General features: G+C 43.5%; 1 protein-coding gene across 6 annotated transcripts in view; it reads left to right on the top strand.

Moving 5' to 3' along the window:
* The first annotated feature begins 792 nt into the window (after nucleotides 1-792).
* ntng1a (netrin g1a) overlaps nucleotides 793-22,135 on the top strand; it is a 122,840-nt gene continuing 101,497 nt past the window's right edge. For 4 of the 6 annotated variants that reach the window (XM_017432336.3, XM_017432331.3, XM_017432329.3 and 1 more), the window contains exons 1-2: nucleotides 2,329-2,979; nucleotides 12,031-12,605. In XM_017432336.3, coding sequence (XP_017287825.1) covers nucleotides 12,351-12,605 — 255 coding nt within the window. In that variant the 5' untranslated portion in view covers nucleotides 2,329-2,979; nucleotides 12,031-12,350. Of the gene's footprint in view, nucleotides 1,094-2,328; nucleotides 2,980-12,030; nucleotides 12,606-22,135 lie in introns of those variants that run through there. The other 2 variants (XM_017432330.3, XM_017432337.3) reach the window with 2 other exon arrangements.

Below are 22,135 nucleotides of genomic sequence, written 5' to 3'. Positions count from 1 at the left end.
CACAGAGCGTTTCACGTTGTGCAATATTTATATTTCTTAACCCTCCTACAACTGCTTACCTTTTTGAGTTAACCCAGTTCAACATGGCCGCCACAACTAACCACTTTTAACCAAAACAAAAATGGTTATGTCTCTTCTCAGCATGAATGTTAAAACTCTGGCGTGAAAGGCTGCAGGTGACGTGCATTCCTTCAAACAATGAAGATTAGACATAAATATAAATGGTTTTAAGTGAAATATGTGTCTGGATGCCAGCTGCCTCCATGTGTCTGTTCACCTGCAGAAACAGGATAAATATTTATTTAACTGCACAGACATGTGACTCAAACTTCCACTTTGTTTCCGGTAGATTCAGCTTTGTTTACACTGACTGCGGACCTCCAAGGCACGATTTTGAATCAATACATCTAAAAAAAACTAGACTTGTTACAGTTCAGGATAACAGATTTAAGACCTTTAAACGGTTTGTGTAACTTTAATGGTTCACTGCCAGCCTCTCTGGCAACAACTCCTTCAAATTAGAACACATTAGTGTCCAAAAACAGGTGAGTTTTGGACGTTTTGTTCAATAAGTGGCTCAGATCCTTGTTGGGTTGAAATACGATCATAATTAAAACAAAATGATCAGGACTGGAGGGAAAGAAAAAGCAAACTCCCATCGCCAGTCTCGGTGTGTTTAAAGCATGTTTTATCCTCACGGTTCCTCGCGGTTCCGCTGAGCTGCTGAGCGCGTGGCAGCTCAGGCTTCAGGTGAAAGTGAAGTGTCAAAGCCTCAGCGCCTCATTGTGTCTGAGAGCAGCGAGTCTGGTCACTCGAGGCTCTTCCAGAGGAGCCACTCGGACTCTTATCATCAACATTCACAATCCAAGCATAAAACGCCGCCTTTCACACTACAGAATACAGGATTGCCTCGTGCAAAGTCGCCCACCTGTGTGCTGCTCTGCGCCACGCGCCGGGAGCGACGGACACGAGCCGGTCGCCTCTGCGTTCCCGAGCCGCGCCAACATGTCCCGTTTCAAAGCGGATTTATTGGGGCTGCAACAGGCTACAGGACGGGCTGGTCCGGACGGCATGGAGCGCTGAAAGCCACGAGGTGAGAGGCTGAACGTGTCTTCGTGTTTCCCAGAGCTGGACGGGTCCAAGGGCGCGGAAACTTTTAAAGCTCCGCCGCGACGCACGCAGAGCTGCGGAGCAAATTGTGCGTCGTGGTGAGAGAAAGTCAGATTTTTGAGAACAGGTGCTCTTTTTTTTTATTATTAATCAGTGTGTGTTCATTCTGCGCCGTGCAGCTGGACTCCAGGTGGAATCAGGTGCAGGTTCGATGATCGCAGAGGAGAAATCTTTGAAATGATTTCACATAAAGTTGTGCATAATTCAGCTGTGTGTTTATTTTAAAGAGGCGTTTTTGCACAGAACTCAGATCCACAAACAAATCAGTGAGGTTAATTATCTCCCCTCAGGCTGGAGGACTGCAGCTGCATTTCCCTCCTGCTTGGTTAAAAATCCATTTTACGCAGGCGGGTTTTTGTTAAAGGCGCGCCTTTCTTTTCTCTTGGAACATCGTTAACGAGCACAGGTGAGAGTCCACCCTTTCCTCCACCCCCACCCCCCATCTCCACCCTTGGCCTCAGCTCATCCAACCCAGTAAAAGGTTTGTTAAGCTGTAACCTTTTGCTCCAAGCGGGACCCGAGTCCGCTTCACTTTCCTCCCACCTGATCTCTTAAAGTACTAAAAAATAAACTTTTTTTAAGATAAGATGAGGGAAAATGTCAGATATTTTTTGTGTGAAATTGTAAATTATTTACCTCCTCCTTGTGTTTATTTAAGGCCCTCTAATTTGGCTAAATTGAACTTCTGAGCCTCAGAAACGAGCCTTTTTGTAAAATTTTCATTCCTTTTCCATTTTGTGTTATTTACCCAGCAAATGTGGTGCAATCCTTTTTAGTTTTCTCAAGAAAAATACTAATATTTACGCACACTTTAAACACAAAACAAATAAAACAAATAAAAATATTCATTTTTAGGATATAAATCTGCGCGTTAGGAGCGGATCCGGTCAAACTCAACTAATTTTTTTCAAAATAAATGATTTTATTCACACTTTTACTGATTCTTTTTTAAAAATCAGGATCTCTCCTACGTTTTGCTCTGTTCCTTTGGGGCTCCTAGCGCGCGCGTCTGTTGGGAACGTTTAACGCATCACTCCGCGGGTGGAGGTTCAACTCCTCCTTCCAGAGTGCCCAGACCGGTCCCGACAGAGGATGGAGCTGCTGACTGCGAGGGTGGAGGAGGGAGGGTGTGGGAGATGAGCCGGAGGGGTGGGGAGAAGGACCATAGGTGTGAGCGCGCGCGCGCGCGTGTGTGTAGTGGGGGAGAGAACAAGCTGAGTGTGCTTCTTATCTAATAGAGGCTGGGAGCGCGTTATCCTCCCCGTCATCTCCTCCGCGCGCACAGCCGGGAGAAGATGAGCGCGGATCCCCTCAGCAGCAGCGGCTCACACTGATTCCTGCCCCCGCTGAGAGGCTGAAACGGGGAGAAGGAGAGGAAGAGGAGCGGGGAGGAGATGAAGGACTTCTGACAAAAGAGGAGCAGGTCAAAGTTCCTCCTGTTGGAGTGGGATTTCTGCTCTTTTTTCTGCGCGCGCGGACATCACTTGACGCCCTGATGATGGAGCGCCACTTGGGAGAGAGAGGATGATGGACACTTTGACACCGCAGCTCTTGACCAGAAGCCCTTCCCGCGGTGCTGACCGAGCCCTCAGGGTGGTGATCGCTCATTTGTTCTGAAGTGGCAGGGGGAAAAATCCTGCTGTGAGGGGATGGTGCGCACAGCGAACCCTCAGGAGACCGGCGCGCGCACTCATCACGTTCCGTCCAGGAGCGCACCTTAAAGAGCTCCATGATCACCCCGCTGCTCTGAACTTGTTGAGCGGCTCTGGAGGGGAGCAGGGGGGACAGGGAGGACCCGTGAGACAAAATGTAAGTTTTCTCTTTGTTCCTCAGAAGTTGTGCGTGGATTCATTTGCTTCCTGCGCGGAAGCACTTAGAAGTTTCTGGCTCCGGCTGCTTTCCCTCCCCCAGCAGTGAAGGGACAAATACAGATGAGACCATCTGAAAATGAAGCGACCTCCAGGACATCCTGGGAGTCGCCCCCTTGTGGAACCTGCAGCCGAATCTTTAATATCTGGGCTGGATAATTCCGTTGGTGCCATGCCTTTGGCTGCTTGGCCTGAATCCAACACATGTGCAGCCTGATTCAGTCAGACCCGGGTGGAATTTATTGTTTCAGCAGCTTTCCACACAAGTTGAACGAGCTTTTTATTGCTGATCTGTGCAGTATGGTCCAAAAGAATAAGACCTCAGGCAGACATGGAACCTGCAGCCTGCTCCTCTGGGCTCAGGGTTTAGTCAATGGGAGACTTAAAGTCTGCAGTCTATGGCATTAAAAGGAAACAAAAAATAAATCCCAGGCTGCAGTTTATATCATTAAGGTGACACATTCACAGCTAGAGACACAAATAAATTAGTTTGTACTGTTTTATTAAAGAGCAATTAAAGAAAATAACTCGAAACTGACAAATCTAATAAAACCAGTCGTTGCTTTTGAATTTTGGTTCAGCAGAATGTTTCAGCTCATGAAACTGGCCTTGACTAGAAGGATGGTTCCCTTCCTGATTTCTGTGACTCTGAGACTCCTGCACCTGTCCTCCGGTGTCCACAGGTGTCCTCAGGTGTCCTGGTCCACTTCTCCTGAGCTGTCTCAGGTCTGAAGGCTTCCTTCTCCAGATGTTTCAGCTCCTTCCACAGATGTTCAGCAGGATTTAGGTCAGGGCTTGTTTGGTTCTGACCCGTTCTTGGTGTCCTGTTGGACCCATGAGCTGAGACTGAGACATCTGGCTCCAGGAAGCCTTGATAGTCTTGAGGTTTGATTGGACCCTGAACAGATTCAGGACCAGAACAGAACCGAGCCTCCTCCATGTTCCCCTGTAGGACAGTTTTGTCTCATCTGTCCACAGGACATCCTCCCAGAGGCTTTGCAGCTTCTCGGTATGCATTTCTGTCCTCAGCTTCCTGTCTTCCATTTTCAGTGTGTTACACACCATGACACCAAACAGCCCTGTGACTACCTGTCCCCCTTTAAACAGGCAGACCGACTGATTCCAGGACTGAGGACACCTGGGATGCTGATCACAGGACACAACTCAGTTTAATGTGTCTCTGTCAGTCTTTTCTTAGTGTTTCATACTTTTTGTCAAGGCCAGTTTCATTAGTTTGTTTTATTAGAATAACTTTGTTGAACCAAAATTCAAAAGCAGCGACTGATTTTCAGCCTTTATTGTTATCATTTCTTTTGTCAGTTTATTTCAAAGACCTTTGTCGGAGTTTATCCACGACTGTAAACTGCACAGGACTGATAATATGAGCTCACAGTTATTGTTGTCTGTTTTAATTTCTGCTCCTGGCCTGCATGCGAGGTAATAACAGGTGATTAAAGCAGCTTTAAACTGTCTGACTCTTCCAGTTTTCTTACAACATGGAGCTACCTGCGAGTTCTTTAGAGCTGTGGACATTTTGAGTACCCAGATATGTCACTGTGGTTGCAGAATAATGTGCCAGCGGCCTTTTAGGAAAAGTGAGTTTTAATAATGCATAAGATGTTCCTGTGTCGCGCAGAGAGGCATGCTTGGGTGGCGAGGGGAGAGAGGGATGGAGCGAGGCGTGATCCTGCTTCACTGTCTCGTTTGGCGCCCCGTGTGAGGCAGTGTGTGGAGTAAGTGGTGCCTGAGGGGGTTCAGCTCGACTCGGGGCCGAGTCGTCGCAGTCGGCCTGTCAGAAGTGCTGCCCTCGCACGAACGCCGGGGAGGACGGGGCTGACAGAGGGCGAGGAGGGGGAAGCGCACCTTCAGAGGCCTGAAGCGGGGAGGCTGACGAACTCATGTCCTGGGGGCTCGATGGATCTCTAAAAATAATAAATCTGGCATTCCTTTGCTGCCTCGTGTGCCAAAGTTATTAACAAAGATCTTGCACGATCTGTTAGCAATCTGAGCACAGGTTGGGGATGAGTCTCAGCTACTACCACACCGAATTTTAGCTCAATATTTATAAAACTGATTGAAATGCAGCCTTTTGTGTTTGCTAAGGTTGATCAGCTGTGGCAGCCATTGACTCAGAAAGGTTCATTAAAATCCCTCCATTGGTTTGAGAGATAATTTGCTAACAGACAAATAAGCATATGTGCATACACAAATTTGATTTTGCAGCTTGTTTTACAGAAAATGATTTAACGTTCAGAACTGGTTTCAGTAACCCTTGAGTGGTTTTTCCTGGCTCGGTCCAGTCACGAAGCCAGCCATCAGTTCTCCTCCCATTTGCTACCTGTCATCATTATTAAAAGATAACAAGGCCGCTGATTAAAGGCGGCATCGTTTTCAGAAGTAGAAAAGAGTGCTAAGTGATAGAGCGGCTCGGAGAAAACCCCGGGGATGGATTATCGGCGCTCTCGGCGTCCCACGGCATCGCTGGCTGTCATGTCTGTGGGGCCGCGCTCCAATCTTCCCATGTTTATTCATGAGGACGGGCAGCAGGCCGTTAACGGCCAAGATTAGGAATTCTGGGAAGGCAGGCACTGAAATCTGTTGAGTAAAGCAAGCAGAGCAGGCAGGAAGGATTTTTCTCTTCTATCTTTATCTATCTTTCATCTGTTTCTGACTGTCTGCCCTCCCGTCTCCTTCCCCTCCTCTCTCCTGAGCTCTTGTTGCTCTTTTGGCGAGGAGCTGGTGGGGAATATGAAACAGGTGAACCGAGGAAAAGATGAAAGCGCGGCGGGGNGGGGGGGGGGGGGGGGGGGGACAGGACAGACACAGGTTCAGATATTGCCCTTGAAAGTGCACGAAAACGTGTGAAATTAAAACTGAAAAGTTGCAAAAATACTCCAGATATCAGCGGTAGGCGTGTAATTATTCCACCTTCCTGTGGCTTAAACACAACCCGTATTTTTACATTTCATAGTTTGGAGCCTTGATGCGGCGGGGGGGTGCTGCCCCCTCGGGGCCACCGGAGACGATCTGATAGAGATTATGATGTGACAGCTCCCTCTCGGTGTGGAAAAAACAGGTATTTTTGTTTAAAAAGCAACTGAACTGCAGCAGTTGGCCCATTCTGGCCTGGCACAGCTTATCATGCAGGAAGTATCAGACTGGCATCATCTGGTGAGAAAAGATGGAGTTGTTTCATTTTCAACACTCAGAATAGGAGTTGAGGATGAGTCTCAGCTACTACCACGCCCAATTTCAGCCTTTATTTTGGTAAATTATCAACTTTTCTCACATAAAACAAAAACAAAATACTATTTTACAGATCCATTATTTACCAAAAAAGGACTAGGCTGAAGCCAAGGTTTATACTCGCCTACTCTTTAAGGTCATTTGGCTGTGGCAGCCATTTTGACTCCAAAGGTAAATCCGTCCAGCTCCGATCAGAAAAGAAAAATCGATCTGTGGCCTCAGAAATCAGAGGTAAAGTGTAATTAGTTTCTATGATTAAATGATTTCGAAGAAACTCCCGGGGGTTCCTCAGAAAAAAGAGGGCGGCGCCCTCACCTGGCATTCCTAATCCTGTCCGTCCTCGTCCCTCCCAAGGAGAACCTCAACATCTTCATTATCTGACACTTCCTGCTCTGTCTCCAAACCAGACAACATGGCTGCTCTCACCACTGTCTGTAAACCTTTCCTTTGATCTTTGACCTTTGACCTTTGCTGCCTGGACTCTCTTCTTCACCTCTTTACAACACTCCCTGTCCTCCTGGACAGTCCACCCTAAGTACTTGGCACTATACTATACTGTACTATAAGACAATCCCTCCAGGATTTCACGGGCATTATTTGTGATTGTTGCAGCTAAAATGCCTGATTTTGTGGGGCAATTTCCTAAAAGTTGCAATTTTTTTCACTAAAATCAATAAACAACCATAACTTTTAATCTATAAACCAAAAATCCTTCCTAGTTTTGTAAGATAATTCCCAACAAACACTGACATTATCAAAAGGTGCTTTATTTGAGAACTTTGATAGCTTCTAAACTGACATTCATGAGCATTTCTGGATCGTCCCTGGTCTGCAGCTCTCCTCACATGTTTTGCAGACACAAAGTGTTTGTCGATGCGTTTATGTTCCATGATTACACTGCAGGACGTGCAAAACAGCTGCAGCTGGGGAGGAAACTGGTTTGCTGAAATCTTTGTGGGCAAATGTGAAGCATTAGCGCACATTTTGGCTTCGCTCGCTGCTCCTGCACGCTCCCGGCATTCTGATGTTAACAGGAAGTGACGTCACGTGTCTTCTTCCTGAGTTATTTGGGGTTATTTTGTATTCCACACTACACAAACCCACAAAGATGAGACTAGACTGCAGAAACGGTGGAGAATCACTTTAGAAACAATAAGTATTGGGTTAAAGTTGTGGGAAAGTTGCGATTTCGAGGGGTTTCCTTGATTTTGCGTTAATAGTTGCGATCGCAACATCACAAAATCCTGGAGGGTCTGATAAGATACTACACTACATTAGAGTAGTACATATCATACTATACAGGATTTTGCCTCCAGTTGGGGACAGTTTATGTTCAGTCTGAGAGGAGCTAAATGTTTGGCTCCAGATTTGATCTAATTAACTTTTAAATAGTTAATCAGTCTTATAAAATCTTCTCGTCGGCTCTCAGCCTCCGTCAGGCAGCCAAACACGTCACGTCTGAGAGACGAGGAGGTGTCTTTATCTGTTTGTTTATTTATATTTTGTCACATCCCTCTCCTCCTTCCATCTTTTTGATAAAAGCTGTTTCCTGTTTCATCCCGACTCCGGGCTTTGTTCCACTATTCGGCGGTTTTCCTCCTGAATGTTTGTGTGCGTTGCAGGCGGGGTTTTTTTGAGGCGTGCCAGGGGTTTGCACGTTGTGGTGGTCCCTCTGAGGCGCCGCTCATCAAATCTTCTCTTGACTGTCGACAAAGAGACGTTTGCTGCAGACTCTTATGAGCGTTTAGAAAAAGGAATTTCAAACAGTTTCTCTTTTCAGTTATGAAACGTTTTCTTCGGTTTATAAAGTTTCTGTTGGATCAGCTTTAAAGGTGTAAAACCTTTCAAACGTTATCTTGCACAGCCAGCCTTGATCTTTTCTATATTTGTACAAAGAACTCAAATTAAATCCAAGACCTGGCACAATATTTAATTTTAACACGGCAATAAAGACTAAAACATTTGAGAATGCCTTTTTTTTACATCATGTTTTAAAACCTTTTTTGGACAGGGACTTCTTCGTATTTTCAGCTTTTTAACCATTAATATGTCAAAATGTCCAGCTTGAACAAGACAGGGTTTTGTAACTTTTAGTCTTTTTGAAATATTTGGCTTTATTTGCAATATTGCAATGGACTGAGGTGATGCTTCAGATTGATCATTTAGCCTCTGTTCTGCTAATTTTAGCTTTTTAAGGACAAATAAAAAGACAGGACTGGAGACGAGGGACAGCCCAGGACACAGCTCAGGAAGCAGACAGGCCTTTAAGCCGCCTTGTGAAATAAAAATATGATAATTCAGAAATATTCTTTTCATCGAGTCGCTCTCTTTTGCTGGCAGAAACCTCCCGCCGCTCCTGAAAGTGTTTATCACTCCGTTTGTGTTTGGAAGAATTTCAGGCTTCCTCCCGGCTCGCCTCCTCTGATGTCCTCAGACCTTGATCGATGGTCGGAGGAAGAGGCCCGGCATAAAATAAACCTTTTTCTCACTTAGAATGCACGTCCACACTTCATCCATCTGCTCTCCTTTTCTTGCCGTCACCTCGGCTCCTCGGGGCGACGGGGGGTTATGAGCAGGGGAGTAATGAGGGGAAGGGGCTGCTGTGGTTACAACCCAGCTTCTCTGATTGTATTGCTTGTTATCAAAGCTCTCGCCAGCACTTGTTGTCTCATTATCCGTGACTTGAACTGCTTTTTATCAAGACGCTGCATGTGAGACACGCACACACATATATACGCGGTGCAGCCATCTTTTTAGTCTTCTTCTTAACACAGTAATATTATGTCTCTTAATGGGAACAGGGAGCTCTGTGCCAAGAGTTCCTCCGGATAATTGGCTGCTTCCTCACCTGCTGACATCTCCCCCATTGACATTCTTACATTTTACATTTAAGGTGCTTCATTTCTTCTGCACAACGGAACCTCTTTTCTCCCCCTTCCTCTCCGTCTGTCTTCTGACTTACAATACTTACACCCGCCTTTCTTTATGCGGATTCTACATTTTCATTTTCTGCAAAATTTAATCCTGACTCTCGATGAAAACCGTAAAAGAAACTGCTGATTGTAATTCAAGTGACGGACTTTTCCTGGTCGCTGGAATAAATGTGATGACAGCTTTTCATTTCGTTTAGGCAGGACTTGTGTAAAAAAAGAAAGAAATTTGAGGAAATTTGAGCGAATATTTTAGATTTTTATGCTTCGGTGTTTCAGAACTCCTCACTTTTATAAAGTTCTTTGATCCAATTTTTAAAAAAAAATGTTTTTCTTTACTGATCATGCATCCATTTAAATAATTATTTAAATCTGTGTAATCTAATTTCATGTTTGCAACATAATGCAAACAGATCAGCTGTGAACAGATGTGAATTTCAGATGATTTGGTTTGTTTTTATTAAAGATAGCGGGCGATATGCATTCCTGTAAAGCACGTTAAGTCTTTTATTTATCCCCTGATTGTCTGTTTGTATTTTACCAAAATATCTCACGAACCAGAGGACATGCCAGGCTTGTGTTTCATTTATTTTTTGGATAATTGTGCGTCAGGTTTAATCAAAGTGTTTGTGAACGGAAAACAATTAGTCTCATTAAAGGCCTTTAAATAATTCCTTGCTTATCAAATTATTTTGCACCAAAACTCCTTGAGTTGGATTAATTGTACCAAGATTAGGAGCTGAATCGTATCACGTCATGAAAGCTTTTCTTGCTCATGCATCTTCAGTGTTTAGTCATGTTAGATGGTGTCATGATGCTGATTATCCACACCTGGCCGACATGCAAATGGACTGATTTACCTGCAGACAGCTTTACTTTTAATCAAAGTAATATTTGATGGCGAGGAAGCACACAGCCCTGGTTGTCATCGAGTTTGTGCACATCTTCATGGTAAAATATAAGAAATTAACACCCGTGTAGTGTTTTAAAATGGCAGTTCTGGAAACGATAAAAGGATGGTCAAAGGGAAAAGCGATGTGCACGCAGGAGCTGTGGCCTCACTCGGCTGGCAGTTATAAATGGAGGCTGTGCACCGTATGAAATAAATCACGTGTGATATACCGCTGAGGGAGATCCACCTGAACGCCGCCTCAACCCGGTGGTTTACACGTGTCAACTTAGAACAGGTATTTTATTTTGTTAAAGGGAAACTCTTATTTTGGTGTTAAATGTTACATCAAAGCTTCCCTATTTAATTGCGGTACATTAATCATTAAATAATGGATTAGAGAGCTGTCTGTAATATGAAACATGATGGTTTTATTATCTTTCAGGCTTCTCAGGTTTATGATTTGTAAATGTCTTTCATCATCTTTTTTAGCCACAGAAAGAAGCCAATTTTTAATTAAAAACCTGAACTGAAAGGAACTAATTTTCACTTATCAGGTTGACACATGATTCATTATGATGCTGCCCCATGTGTCCCTTTAGATGTTAAAACTGGCACCTGTTTGTCACCTTAGCTTTATTAAATAATATAAAGTTAACATCACAGCATGGTGCTAAAACTCAGCTGTACGGTTAAATGTGAGTCAGGTGGCCTCATTCAGATTACGATGTGTAAAATGTAAATTTACCTTTTATTTAACCAGGTAAATCCCACTGAGATCACAGATCTGATGGAGCCCATGTCAGAGGCACTAATGCACCCCCATACCATCAGAGAGGCAGGCTGACCTCAGAACAGTTCTCCTCTTTGGTCCAGAGGAGACACATCTGTTCACATCTGGCTTCTTCTTTGCCTGATAGAGCTTTAAGCAGCATTTGTGAACGGCACGGGGAACTGTGTTTACAGACAGTGTTCCTGAGCATCACCGACATCCAGCCTTGACCTTTGACCTCATAGGTTTCTCCAGCAATATTTGTGTACTTATAATAATATAGGGGGGTCAAACCCAGTGACGCAAGGGGGCCAAAATTAAAAATTTGGTCCTAGCCAAGGGCCAATCACGATCAATATTTATTCAAAGTTACATAAATTAATTGGTTTTAGATTCATTATGTCAAATCCTTCATATAGAAATATCAATGACCTTTTCCCAGTTACAGATTATACAGAATTTAGAGCAAACAGACTTTAATGAACACAGACAAATAGATCAAACTTCAAAAAGTTTTTAACATTAAAACAGACAAAAACCTGATCATACAGAAATTAAAACTATATATTGTTGGCTTCAAGAGAAAACGTCACTGATTAGGCTTAGTTTTTTAAAGCAAAATAAGAATCAGAGACTCGATCTGAACCAGACTAGAGGGCCGGATGAAACGTTACAGAGGGCCGGATCTGGCCCGCGGGCCTTGAGTTGGAGACGTGTGCAGTAATAGCTGGAGTCACGAGTTTCTGCAGCTTTTATTTTGTGGGATGCAGCAGAGAAGTTTAGGAACCCGTTGGTCTACAGCAGTTTTTCTCATCATCGTGTGCATGGAACTTCATATTTCTTTGTGCTGAAGTGAGCCGAGGCTTGTGGGGGCAGGAAAAATCTATAACGCTGTAGGTTTGATACCACTGACGAAGGTTTGGTGCGAAAGCAGCAGGATCTAGTTTACCCTGATGGCCTCACGTACTGATTTTCTGTGTTTTGATGGACAACAAACACCAACATGGCACCTCTGTCTAACACCCATCCAACTTTCTGTCTACACGTACACCTTTCCTCCCCTGCTGTGGCCTCGGCTAATGTTTTCTCAGTGTCAGAAATTTGTTCCCAAAAGGGAGATTTTCTCATTTTTGCTCTTCTTCTGTTTCCCTGCAGCTCCAGATCATCACACAGGACGTGGACCATGATTGGCAGCCAGGAGCGCTGAGGAGACCTGACACTAGCCTTTCTATCAGACGCAGCTATCTCCTGCTCATCTCCCCCTCTTCCTCTTATCTGTGGGCCTGAAACCTCTCAGCTTCTCCAGAAACGTGAAAAAAAAAACGAAACCCGCGCTCCCCCTGCAGGGACTTTGACATGTCTCCTCACTACCTTTGAGTGCGAGGACGAAACTGGGAAAAGAAAAGCAACCCCTTGTTTGTGCAGCTTCAGACGGAACCACGGCTCCATTGGAAGGAGCTGAGAGAGGACCAGTCATGCGTTTCCATTTGGCGTTGGCACTGCAGGCGGTTTGGACTGGCATTTGCCATGCGGCCATTCAGAACTACCCCGTGGTAGTGGCTTGGGGCCACTACGACGTGTGCAAGTCTCAGGTTTACTCAGACGAAGGTTTAACCTGGGACTACATGGCCTGCCAGCCAGAGGCGGCAGACATGACCAAGTTCCTGAAGGTTACCCTGGATCCCCCCAACATCACCTGTGGAGACCCTCCGGAGACGTATTGCGCCCTGGTGAGTTCACAGAAACCATTTTCCCCGATAAACGCCGGGAAATCAGTGCAGCTCTCTTATCATTTCTGGATTCCTGTGAATCTGCTCGGCTTGCTCTGAGCCTGCAGCCGTGTCTGCAGCCGAAGGAACACAGGTTTGTGTCTGACGAGACAGAAAAATGTGGCTTCACCTCATTCCCGCGTGCACACACCAGACACATTAAACGGGTTTCTGGGTCACTGTGGTTTCAGAGAGAAGTCGGGCCGGCAGAGTTTCTGTTGAGGCAATGTTTGTCTTTAAATAAGACGAGCGAGAGCCTTAAAAACTATTTCTGGGTGAAAAATGAGCCCGAGCAGAATAAAAGAAAAACACATTTTAAAATTAGATGCCTTTGTTTGTTTTCTACAAAAAGAAAGTAGTCCAATATTTGGTCTATATGGTAATTTTTTAAACTTAAAACATCTGATTGGACATTTTAAACCCAACATATTTGGTTAAAGGGATAGTTTGGTCATTTTAACTTATCAGTCTAACCTTAGCCAAATAAGGGCTGTTTATTAATAGTTTTCAAGCTTATAAAACAACTCTTTTTTTAATTTAGACTGTTAATATGTGTGTTGAACATGTAGGCCATGTTTCTGCTGAACTCAAACCTACAAATTAAATTTTAACTATATGATATAAATATTGCGACCTGTCCGCGGTGTCTGCTGGAGCTCCCCGCGACCCTGGGAAAGTTCAGGATATATTTCCCTTCCTTGAATTGATCCAAGTCCTCAGCAGGACCTGGATTGTTTGGTCTAATTCCGTGTTTCATGTCAGATTCCTGACCTCGCTCCTCGTCACCGGCAGCATAATCCAAGATCTGGCAAAACCTTAAAACAAAAAGCTTTTATTTATCAGAGCTGCAGAAAGAAAACGTATGCATGTCCAAGTCTGTTGTCCTGGAAGTGTGTGTCTCAGCTCAACTTCTAATGCATCTGAGGGTGTAGGAAAGGACTTATATCCGTCTGCTGAAGTCAGTTTTATACACCTGATGTCTCACAGAGACGTTTCTAATGATCTTTGACCAGAAACGCAGTGGAAATGATCACAACCTGCTTTGTCTGTTTGTTGAAACCCCATCTTTAATTGGATTGGGACCAAAAGCTTATATGTTGTAGATGAACATCTGATGAATATTTTCTGCAGGTTTCATTAAAATCCGTCCAATAACTCATGAGATATTTGGTTTTACTGATCATCATTAAATCTGAAACCGATATTGGGTCAAGTATTTAATTAGCAAACCTTTCTCCTTTTCTTAATTTGTTTTGTTTCCCCCCCTCCTCTTGAAACTCACAGCTGGTCGCTTCAGATTAGCGCTCGGTGATGAATCCAGTTTGGATCTCTGTGTGTCACCGAGTCATCAAAGATTCCTCCAGGAACAAACACGCTCCTCGCATAAACAGCCAGACGTTTTCAGGAAAAAGTAGTAACTCTGTGAGGTAAAAATAGACATCAGCACAAATTCAGCTGAGAGGAAAGACAGAAGAACAAAGGGATTAACAAAAAAAACTAGCCGAGGAATGATCAGAGACCGAGACTCAAAGGAATCTGTGCGAGCGACTGAAGAACTAATATGTCCTGCGTTGGGAGGGACGGAGGCTCTGAAATGTGAATAATTCAACGTGTTTTGTAGCTTAATGTGTTTTATTCATAGGACACATTATTCAGCACGACATCTCTGAGGCACTCCTTGAAAATGCTGACTCCCGCGACTCCAAGGTTGGTGGAAGGCAAACCGAGCGAGTGAAAGCTCGCCGTCACCCCCCCCCATGTTCCCATCGGCGTGACTCTTTCACTACCAGCTGATCCGAACCAGAAGTAGTTTATATTTGCTCTGGATGGAGAGCGGAAATATTCCAGATTCCTTTATTAATCTGATAAGATCTTCTTCAACCCTAAAAATGAAATCCAAAATCCGGAGATGGCACGCTCAGAGAGTGTGTTGAGGATGACTCTCAGCTACAGCTACACCAAATTTGAGCTCAATATCTGTATAATTGATTGAGTTAAAGCCTTTGTTGTCTCTGTTAATGTTAGTTAGCAGTGCCAGCCATCTTGAAGTTAATTGCTAATTGTACCGGCAAACACAGGCATGCCCATTTCAGGAGACAGTTTACCAATATTGTCTGTTGAAGGTTTGCGATAAAACGGACCGTGGTTTGTTCCTCCCTCTGTCGTACAAACGTCAGTGAAATGTGACCGCTGCCGCTTGCCATAGACTCCGATTCTCCGCAATCGTTTTATTTTTACCTCAGGCGGTAACGTACCTCCAGATCAACATCCCAAACAAGCATCAGTGACATTTCAGCTCCTGCCGACAGTGGATCTTCGATGATTCGGGAGCAATTATCATTTTGCCGGCGTTATCGGTGAAATTCATCTCTCTGTTAATTGATTTCTGCGCTCTCGCGAAGAGGAGTCTGCTTCCTGGGAGAGCTGGGGGGGTAACGGACACCGACGGCTGACAGGAGGCCAAGCGAGGCCGAGCAGGAAGCAGCGGCTCGAGGGCGTGGCGGCCTTCATCCCGGGGTCACGAATAGAAGCAGGACGGCAACAAACACGCACACAATTCTCCTCAGTAAAGACTTTATTCCCCTCCTAGCCCGATGACCTTTTCAACACCAATAAGCTGGCATTCTCTGAACTCTGGCACATGAAATCTGCCATCATATGAGATTTCTCTGTCCCCTGCAGTTCGACTCAGACTGGCCTTTAAGAACCTGGACGGGTCTCACGTCAACAACCAGCCGACGGCTCGGCTTGTGTCAGACGCAGGAAGGTGCTCTCGTAGGGTCGTATGATTCAGAAAACAAACTGAACACATAAATGGACTCAAAACATCCAGGATTTCTAATAAGAAAATGCACATCTGAGAGTTTTAAAACTCCATAAAGCATTAACAATGAACAAGATATTCCAGGTAATAGTCTCCACCATATTCTGATGACAATCTCCCTCCTATCTGTTGTCTCCAAGAATCATTCAAACACTGAATTTGGTATTTTAGTAGGTGTTGAGGATGATCCTAAGCTACTACCGCACCAATAATTAGCTTAATATTCGTAAAACTGACTGACTTACAGCCATTTTGAATTGTGTTGACAATGAAGTTGCAGATGCACATTCAATGGATGCTTTATGAGAGTTTATCTGGTGGCTCAAGAGATATTTTGCTAACAAATACAGTTGACTTTAATAGTTAGATCTTGTGCGATCAGTTGGGAATGACTTTTACCTACTATTACACCGAATTTCATTTCAGTGTCTGTAAAATTGGCTGACGTAGCCATTTATGTGTGTGGTCGCTTAGCTTTGGCGGCCATATTGAATGGAGTTGTTGTCTCCAAAGGGTAATGGCTTGTAGATGTACAGCCAATAAATACAAACACTAAAAAACATTCAACCTTTTTTGCTTTCAGCAGCAGCTTACATTGAATTCATAATGAACAAGAAGATCCAGGAAGTAGTCTCCACCATATTTTGCTTATTTAGACCTTTTTAAAGATGTTTTTGCTCTTCATCGTGCGGCGTCTGCAGCCTGTTGTTTTTCAGTCACTTGGAACAAAATAAACCTAATTTATCTGCTCATCTGGCAGATAAAATACAAAAGTAAAAAGTGCATTTGTCTCCGTTTGACTCCTCTGTCCTTGCGTCTCTTCTCACGTCTCAGTTGGAAGCGACTGCGATGCGAGGAGAGGTGATGCTTTAGTCGATGTTCCCCTGAAGTGGGAACTCAAAAATTTATTATTTTCCGTCTGAGAGAGCAGGGAAAGATCATGGCCGCCTCCAGCTTTCCGTTTACCCTCTAAGCTGCCATTTTGAGTGAATGATGTAAAATGCAAAAGTTTGAGCCGCTCTGAGCGAGCTGGGAATCTGAGTCGTGGTGTTTTATTGGTGTTACCGCGTGAAGCGAGAGAAGAGAGCGAATAGTTGTTAGTTTTGTGTTCCACCTTGCATTTCTCAGGGTTCTGGTTCATTCTGCTGATTGGCTGTCTGCTCCTGGAAAGTGAATATGAGGCCTCTGGAGGATAATCATCGACTAGAACATTGCTGGAAAAGATTCCTGTTCCTGTAAAAATGCCATACGGTGACATTCTTCTATGAACCCTAGTGGTAATTTGGATCTTACTTTTGTAATCATCGACGCTATGACTCAGCCAGACTCTTAGAAACTCTTGGAAAGTAATCACTGGATGTACATCAAAACTAAATAACTTAAGAAGTCACCACAGTTTACCAACACAGAACAGAAACGGCTAAAACTCAGACAATTTTACAGATATTGAGCTAGCTGAGACCAATTTACAACACTCTCATTTTTGCCTAAAAACCTTGGCATTAACTGTTATCTCATTAACATTTGTAGTCAACCCAATTCATGATGGCCGCCACAGCTAATTGACCTTTACGAACACAAGAATGGCTATAAATGGGTGAATTTTACAGATACTGAGCTAAATTCTGTGGTAATATCTGAGTCATTCCCATAATATACTCAAAGCTGTCACATTTAAAGTCTCACTAAACATCATTGAGTAAAACAGCTATGACTTCCTTCAAGGCCTTTAATTTGAAAAGCATCTACAAGTTTCGTTTTTGAACGCCACTTCCTGTTTGCCCTTTAAGGTTGTTTTGATTCTCCTTTAAATTTAAAAGTTTTAATTGGGGCAAAACTGTTAAAACTAGGCAGCCATGATGGAATATTATAACAAAGAAGAACCTGCTGAATAATCTAAGGTACAGTGACTCAGCAGATTCTGAGTCACCGGTTTCCATGGCAACTCCCGCCTTTTTTTTTTTGAGAAGCAGAGGGCAGGGGAGCGTCCAGCATTGCTCGTGTCAAACAAACCGTCTCTGTGTGGAAACTATAAGTCGTATCAAAATGAAATTTAACAATGACAGGCAGAAACTCCTGGTGGTCATATGTGTGCGTTTTTATTTATAAACGGTGTTTTCTGTTGGAGACGTGAGGTCAAACAGACCCTCCATTCCAGGCTTTAAAGAGAAATGTCAGAACTTAATGGGAGTAAATTAAAATTTGGGCACGCACGCTCTTCGCTTTTCAGGGATTTAAGAGAAAACTATCAATTCTACAGCAGTGAGAGTCACAGTGGGTAAAAGAAGACAAAAGTACCAACATTTTGATGCATAAACTTACAAAATGTTAAATGTTTGTGGGGAATAAGAAGAGTTTTGGAAGGTTTAGACAGCTTCTCTATGTTACACGTTCTGAAGTAAAAACAAAATAAAATCACTATAATTGTACTCGGATTGAGTAAAAACCATAAAAGATGTCAAAAATGTAAGTTAAGTCATGTAAGGAGCAGTATTTTGTGATCTGTTTAAACTTCGAATGAGCTGTAGGGCTTGGTTTTCAAACTCGTTTTTGTCTATGGAGACCAGTTTTTTTTGGAAGTTTTGTCTCGGCTGTACAATATAATGCTACAAAAAGTCAAATTAGACCATTTTCAATTAAGACAAAAATGTAGGATTACCATCTTTTCTGTTAGTAAAGGCTTTTACGTCTTGTGATTATGGTTCAGCTCGTTTTTGTGATGCTTTTCTCTGCATGCGAGTCAGAAGACAATGAGCTCCCATAGATTTACATTTCAGTATACAAAACTGACCTTTTCCTAAGCGGATCCTGATTAGTGGTTTCAAACAGACAAGGTGTTTCAGCTTCCTCCCCCCTTCCTCGTCATAACGCCCTCTTTCAAACACTTACACAATGCACCACCTCTCAACAAGCTCCACGCTGACATTTCCTTGGGAAATGAATGCGCTGTCAGCAGCAATACGTTTCATTTCACAGCACAGCTCTCAGCCAGCGCGAGGGCCAGACGAGGATGAGGCGGAGGGGAAACGAGACAACAGCTTTTTCTCACTGTTGTCTGTGACATTATATTGCAGAAACTTGTTTATGCAGACTCAGAAATCATAACAAACCTGACTTTTCTTTAGGTGTTTGCTAGAAAAAGGAAAAAAAATGAGATTCCGGGAACGTTGTAGCAATTAAAGTGCACTGAATGACTAATACTTGACTCAATAGAGCTGTTAAACATCAGACGAAAGAGTCAGCATGATCTCCTCTACGTGTTTTTCATCTTTGCCGGGCCAAACAAAATCAAAGGTTCATTGAGATTCGTGACTCAGGCAAAAGACGCATACCGAAACAAACCAAACCGAGACAAAATGCGAGTAATTCTGAAAACATTGTTCTTTTGTTTGATTAATGAAAGCTGTCTGGAGTCCCAAACAAAAGGTTCACTTGTTCTTTCTGCATAATTTACCAAGATGCAGCTTTGAGAAGTTTCACATAATATTTTCATCTCCAGCTCAAGGGAATTCTGTCTCTTTTATGTGATTTTAATTAGCCTAATCAACTCTCAGCAGCTACAGCGTAGATTTATGGTTCTACTCGACTTGATGGATAACTTGCTCTGCATCATGAGAAGAGCACTTTTTTATCGTCTAGGAGTCATAACATTTGGTGTCGGTTTAACAAGCGTGAAGTCGTGGTCACGTAATCAGGGATGGAGCCGCTGAGCGTGCAATCTGACGCCGTGAATCCAAACCTGCAGTTGTCACGAGGTTTTAATCAGTCAGTCATTTTTGGATTTGATATGATAATTTGATGCGTCGTCACACATGACAGCAGCGTTTAAAATGAAACTCATCACTTCACGGCGTTTGATGGAGAGGAAGTACCAGTTCCTGCGTTTTGTTGCCTCAGAACCTGAAATTTAAAGGAACTTTCAGACGGGTTGCATTTTTTAATTTACACAACAAAGACGCCATAATAACTTTTATGGTGACACAAACAAGAAATAATGGAAACGAAGGTATAATTCAGGTCTACCGCCTTCCAGCAAAGACGAAACTGTTGGTTTTTTTGGGGTATTTCTTCTGCCTCAGCAAATGGTGTGAGCGGTGGGATTCCTCCAGCGGTTCTTCTGCCTGAGCTGAGAGAAACTTGAAAGCAATATCAGATAAAATAACGAGTTAAGAGGAGCTCAGCAGACGAAAAGTACTTTGTGCCACCACCTTTTACAGGAAGTTTTTTATCTCCTCGTGTCATTGTCCTGCTGGAAGGTGAACCTCCTCCCCGGTGTTTTCTGGAAGTCTCAAACATGTTTCCATCCAGATGATGGTTTGGTTCCATTAAGGTTGGTGCTCTTAGCATGACAGAGGTGTTAGGTGGTGTCCTCGATGGAGAAACGGTTAAATTATAGTCTCATTTGACCTTTGCACCTTCTTCAACATGTCCATGAAGCCCAGCTGTGTGCAGCTGATCGTGGTCCTACAGACAGATCCGTCAGATCTTTGCAGAAGAGCTGCAGCTCCATCATGGTGATCATCGGTCTCCTCTGATTAATGTTCTCCTTGATCGTTTGGTGGACAACCCTATCTCTCTCAGGTTAGCTGTGGTGACATCAACTTTCCTGATGCTTTGTGATCATTTGACTCTTAAACTGACCACAGGTGGATTTTTTTCGACTTATTGTCGTCTGGTGCATACAAACTGTATGTTTTTAGTTTATATTGTTAGGATCATTTCAAACCTTTTTCTCTGTTTCACTTCATTAATCTGAAGGTTTTGTGAAGATCGACAACTTAAATTAAACTCTTTATTTCTGTCACAGTTTGGGGATTTCTTGGAGTGTCAGTGTAATTCCTTATTTTTCTTGTTGTTTGTTGGTTTAATTTTGTATTTTCTGCCAGTGTTTCGTGTGTTTAGTGCCTGGCGTTGTTAGTTTTCCTCAGGTCAGTCCTCTCACCTGTTCCTCATTCTCTAATCAACTCTTCTCCGTCGTGTGTGAGAGCTTCGTACGTAAGTCTGTCCAGACCTGAGATTCTCAGTTACTGCTCCCTGTTTGGGTTTCGTTTCGTTGCAACTTCAGGGGAAGATTAGGACAAAGAAGCCGAATGCTGTTCTAAGCGTCATGCAAAATGTTCAGCGCTGAATTGTTGCAGTAAGACAGAAACCTCCTCTGGCTCACGCCTTTTTAACGCTGGCTAAATGGATGGATCTGAAGAAAACAAAGAAGTCTTCGTTGTGTTAAACTCACAGCATTCATCATCTTCACCGTTCCTCTGCTGGGTGTTTGTGTTGCTTCCCAAGCTTCGTCCGCTCATCTGTTTCACGTGCGCTTCATTATTCATCGAGAGCGGAGCGAGCACAAAATGGGTTTAGTCTTTTACCGCCTTACGTAATGACTCGTAATGTTGACCGAGGTCCAAATTACTTTTGCATTAGTTTGCAACACAGCTTTACTGTGAACAGACCAAAGCTCAACATCATATTTACTGTAAATATTCAGACTTTAACATAAAAAAACACATCTTATGCAGAAGCTATGGTAGCTTAAAAGCTTTTAAAGCAGCATTTGCATGAACTGTGATTACATTTAAGATTGGAGCAGTTTTAAGATGATAAAAAACCACTGAAACATGACTTTTGTACTCTTCCTATTGAGTCTGCTCTCCAATTTCAGCTTTTAGAAACCAGCACCGTGTCGTCTCTCTTCTCCTAATCCGAGCCTTGCTTCATTACAAGCTTTCGTGTCTGGGAGGATGGGAAGGTTACCTGTGGTCACCTGTGCCATAAACTTTGCATGAGCGTCGGGAAACGGGCTGAATTTTTTTATATCATCGTCTCGGCTCCTCAAAGGGACTCAAACAAACTGCCACAGGATGTTAAACATTATTAATTAAAGAATGAATGATGCAGGGATGCATATCACCCGCCGCCTTTCATTCAAGAGTGCTGTTTTGTTCAAACATGAGCTCTGCATCTCTAAAACTGATCGGCTAGCTGTGGCAGCCATCTTAAACTGGGTTGAGCCAACTTTATTCAGTTGCTGATGGACGTCCGATGATTATTTTCTGAATTTCATTCAAATCTATCAACTGGTCCATGAGATATTTTGATAACAGACAGACAAACAAACCTGCACAGATGTTGTGATAATGATCACCTCCTGGTAATTGGCATGTTGTGTTTATACAGCCTGGGAGCCATTTTATTTATTTAATGTAGGGGTCTCCAATCCTGGTCCTCAGGGCCTCCATCCTGCAGGTTTTCCTTGTTCCTCTGCTCCAACACACCTGATTTGAATCAATGGATGATTAACAGGCTTCTGCAGAACATGAAGAGGTGATTCAGACCCTCCAGGATTTTGCGATGTTGCAACTATTAACGCAAAATCAAACAAACCCCGCAAGATCGCAACTTTCCCGCAACTTTAACCCAATATTTATTGTTTCTAAAGTGATTTTCCACCGTTTCTGCGGTCTAGTCTCTTCTTTGTGGGTTTGTGTAGTGTGGAATACAAAATAAGCCCAAATAACTCACCAAGAAGACACGTGACGTCACTTCCTGTTAACATCAGAATGCCGGGAGCGTGCAGGAGCAGCGACCGAAGCCAAAATGTGCGCTAATGCTTCACATTTGCCCACAAAGATTTCAGCAAACCAGTTTCCTCCCCAGCTGCAGCTGTTTT

This window comes from Kryptolebias marmoratus, linkage group LG21 (assembly GCF_001649575.2).
Source record: "Kryptolebias marmoratus isolate JLee-2015 linkage group LG21, ASM164957v2, whole genome shotgun sequence".
In the NCBI taxonomy this organism is placed as follows: domain Eukaryota; kingdom Metazoa; phylum Chordata; class Actinopteri; order Cyprinodontiformes; family Rivulidae; genus Kryptolebias; species Kryptolebias marmoratus.
The sequence above is the reverse complement of the archived record's forward strand: the minus strand, read 5'-3'. Positions and strand labels throughout refer to the sequence as shown.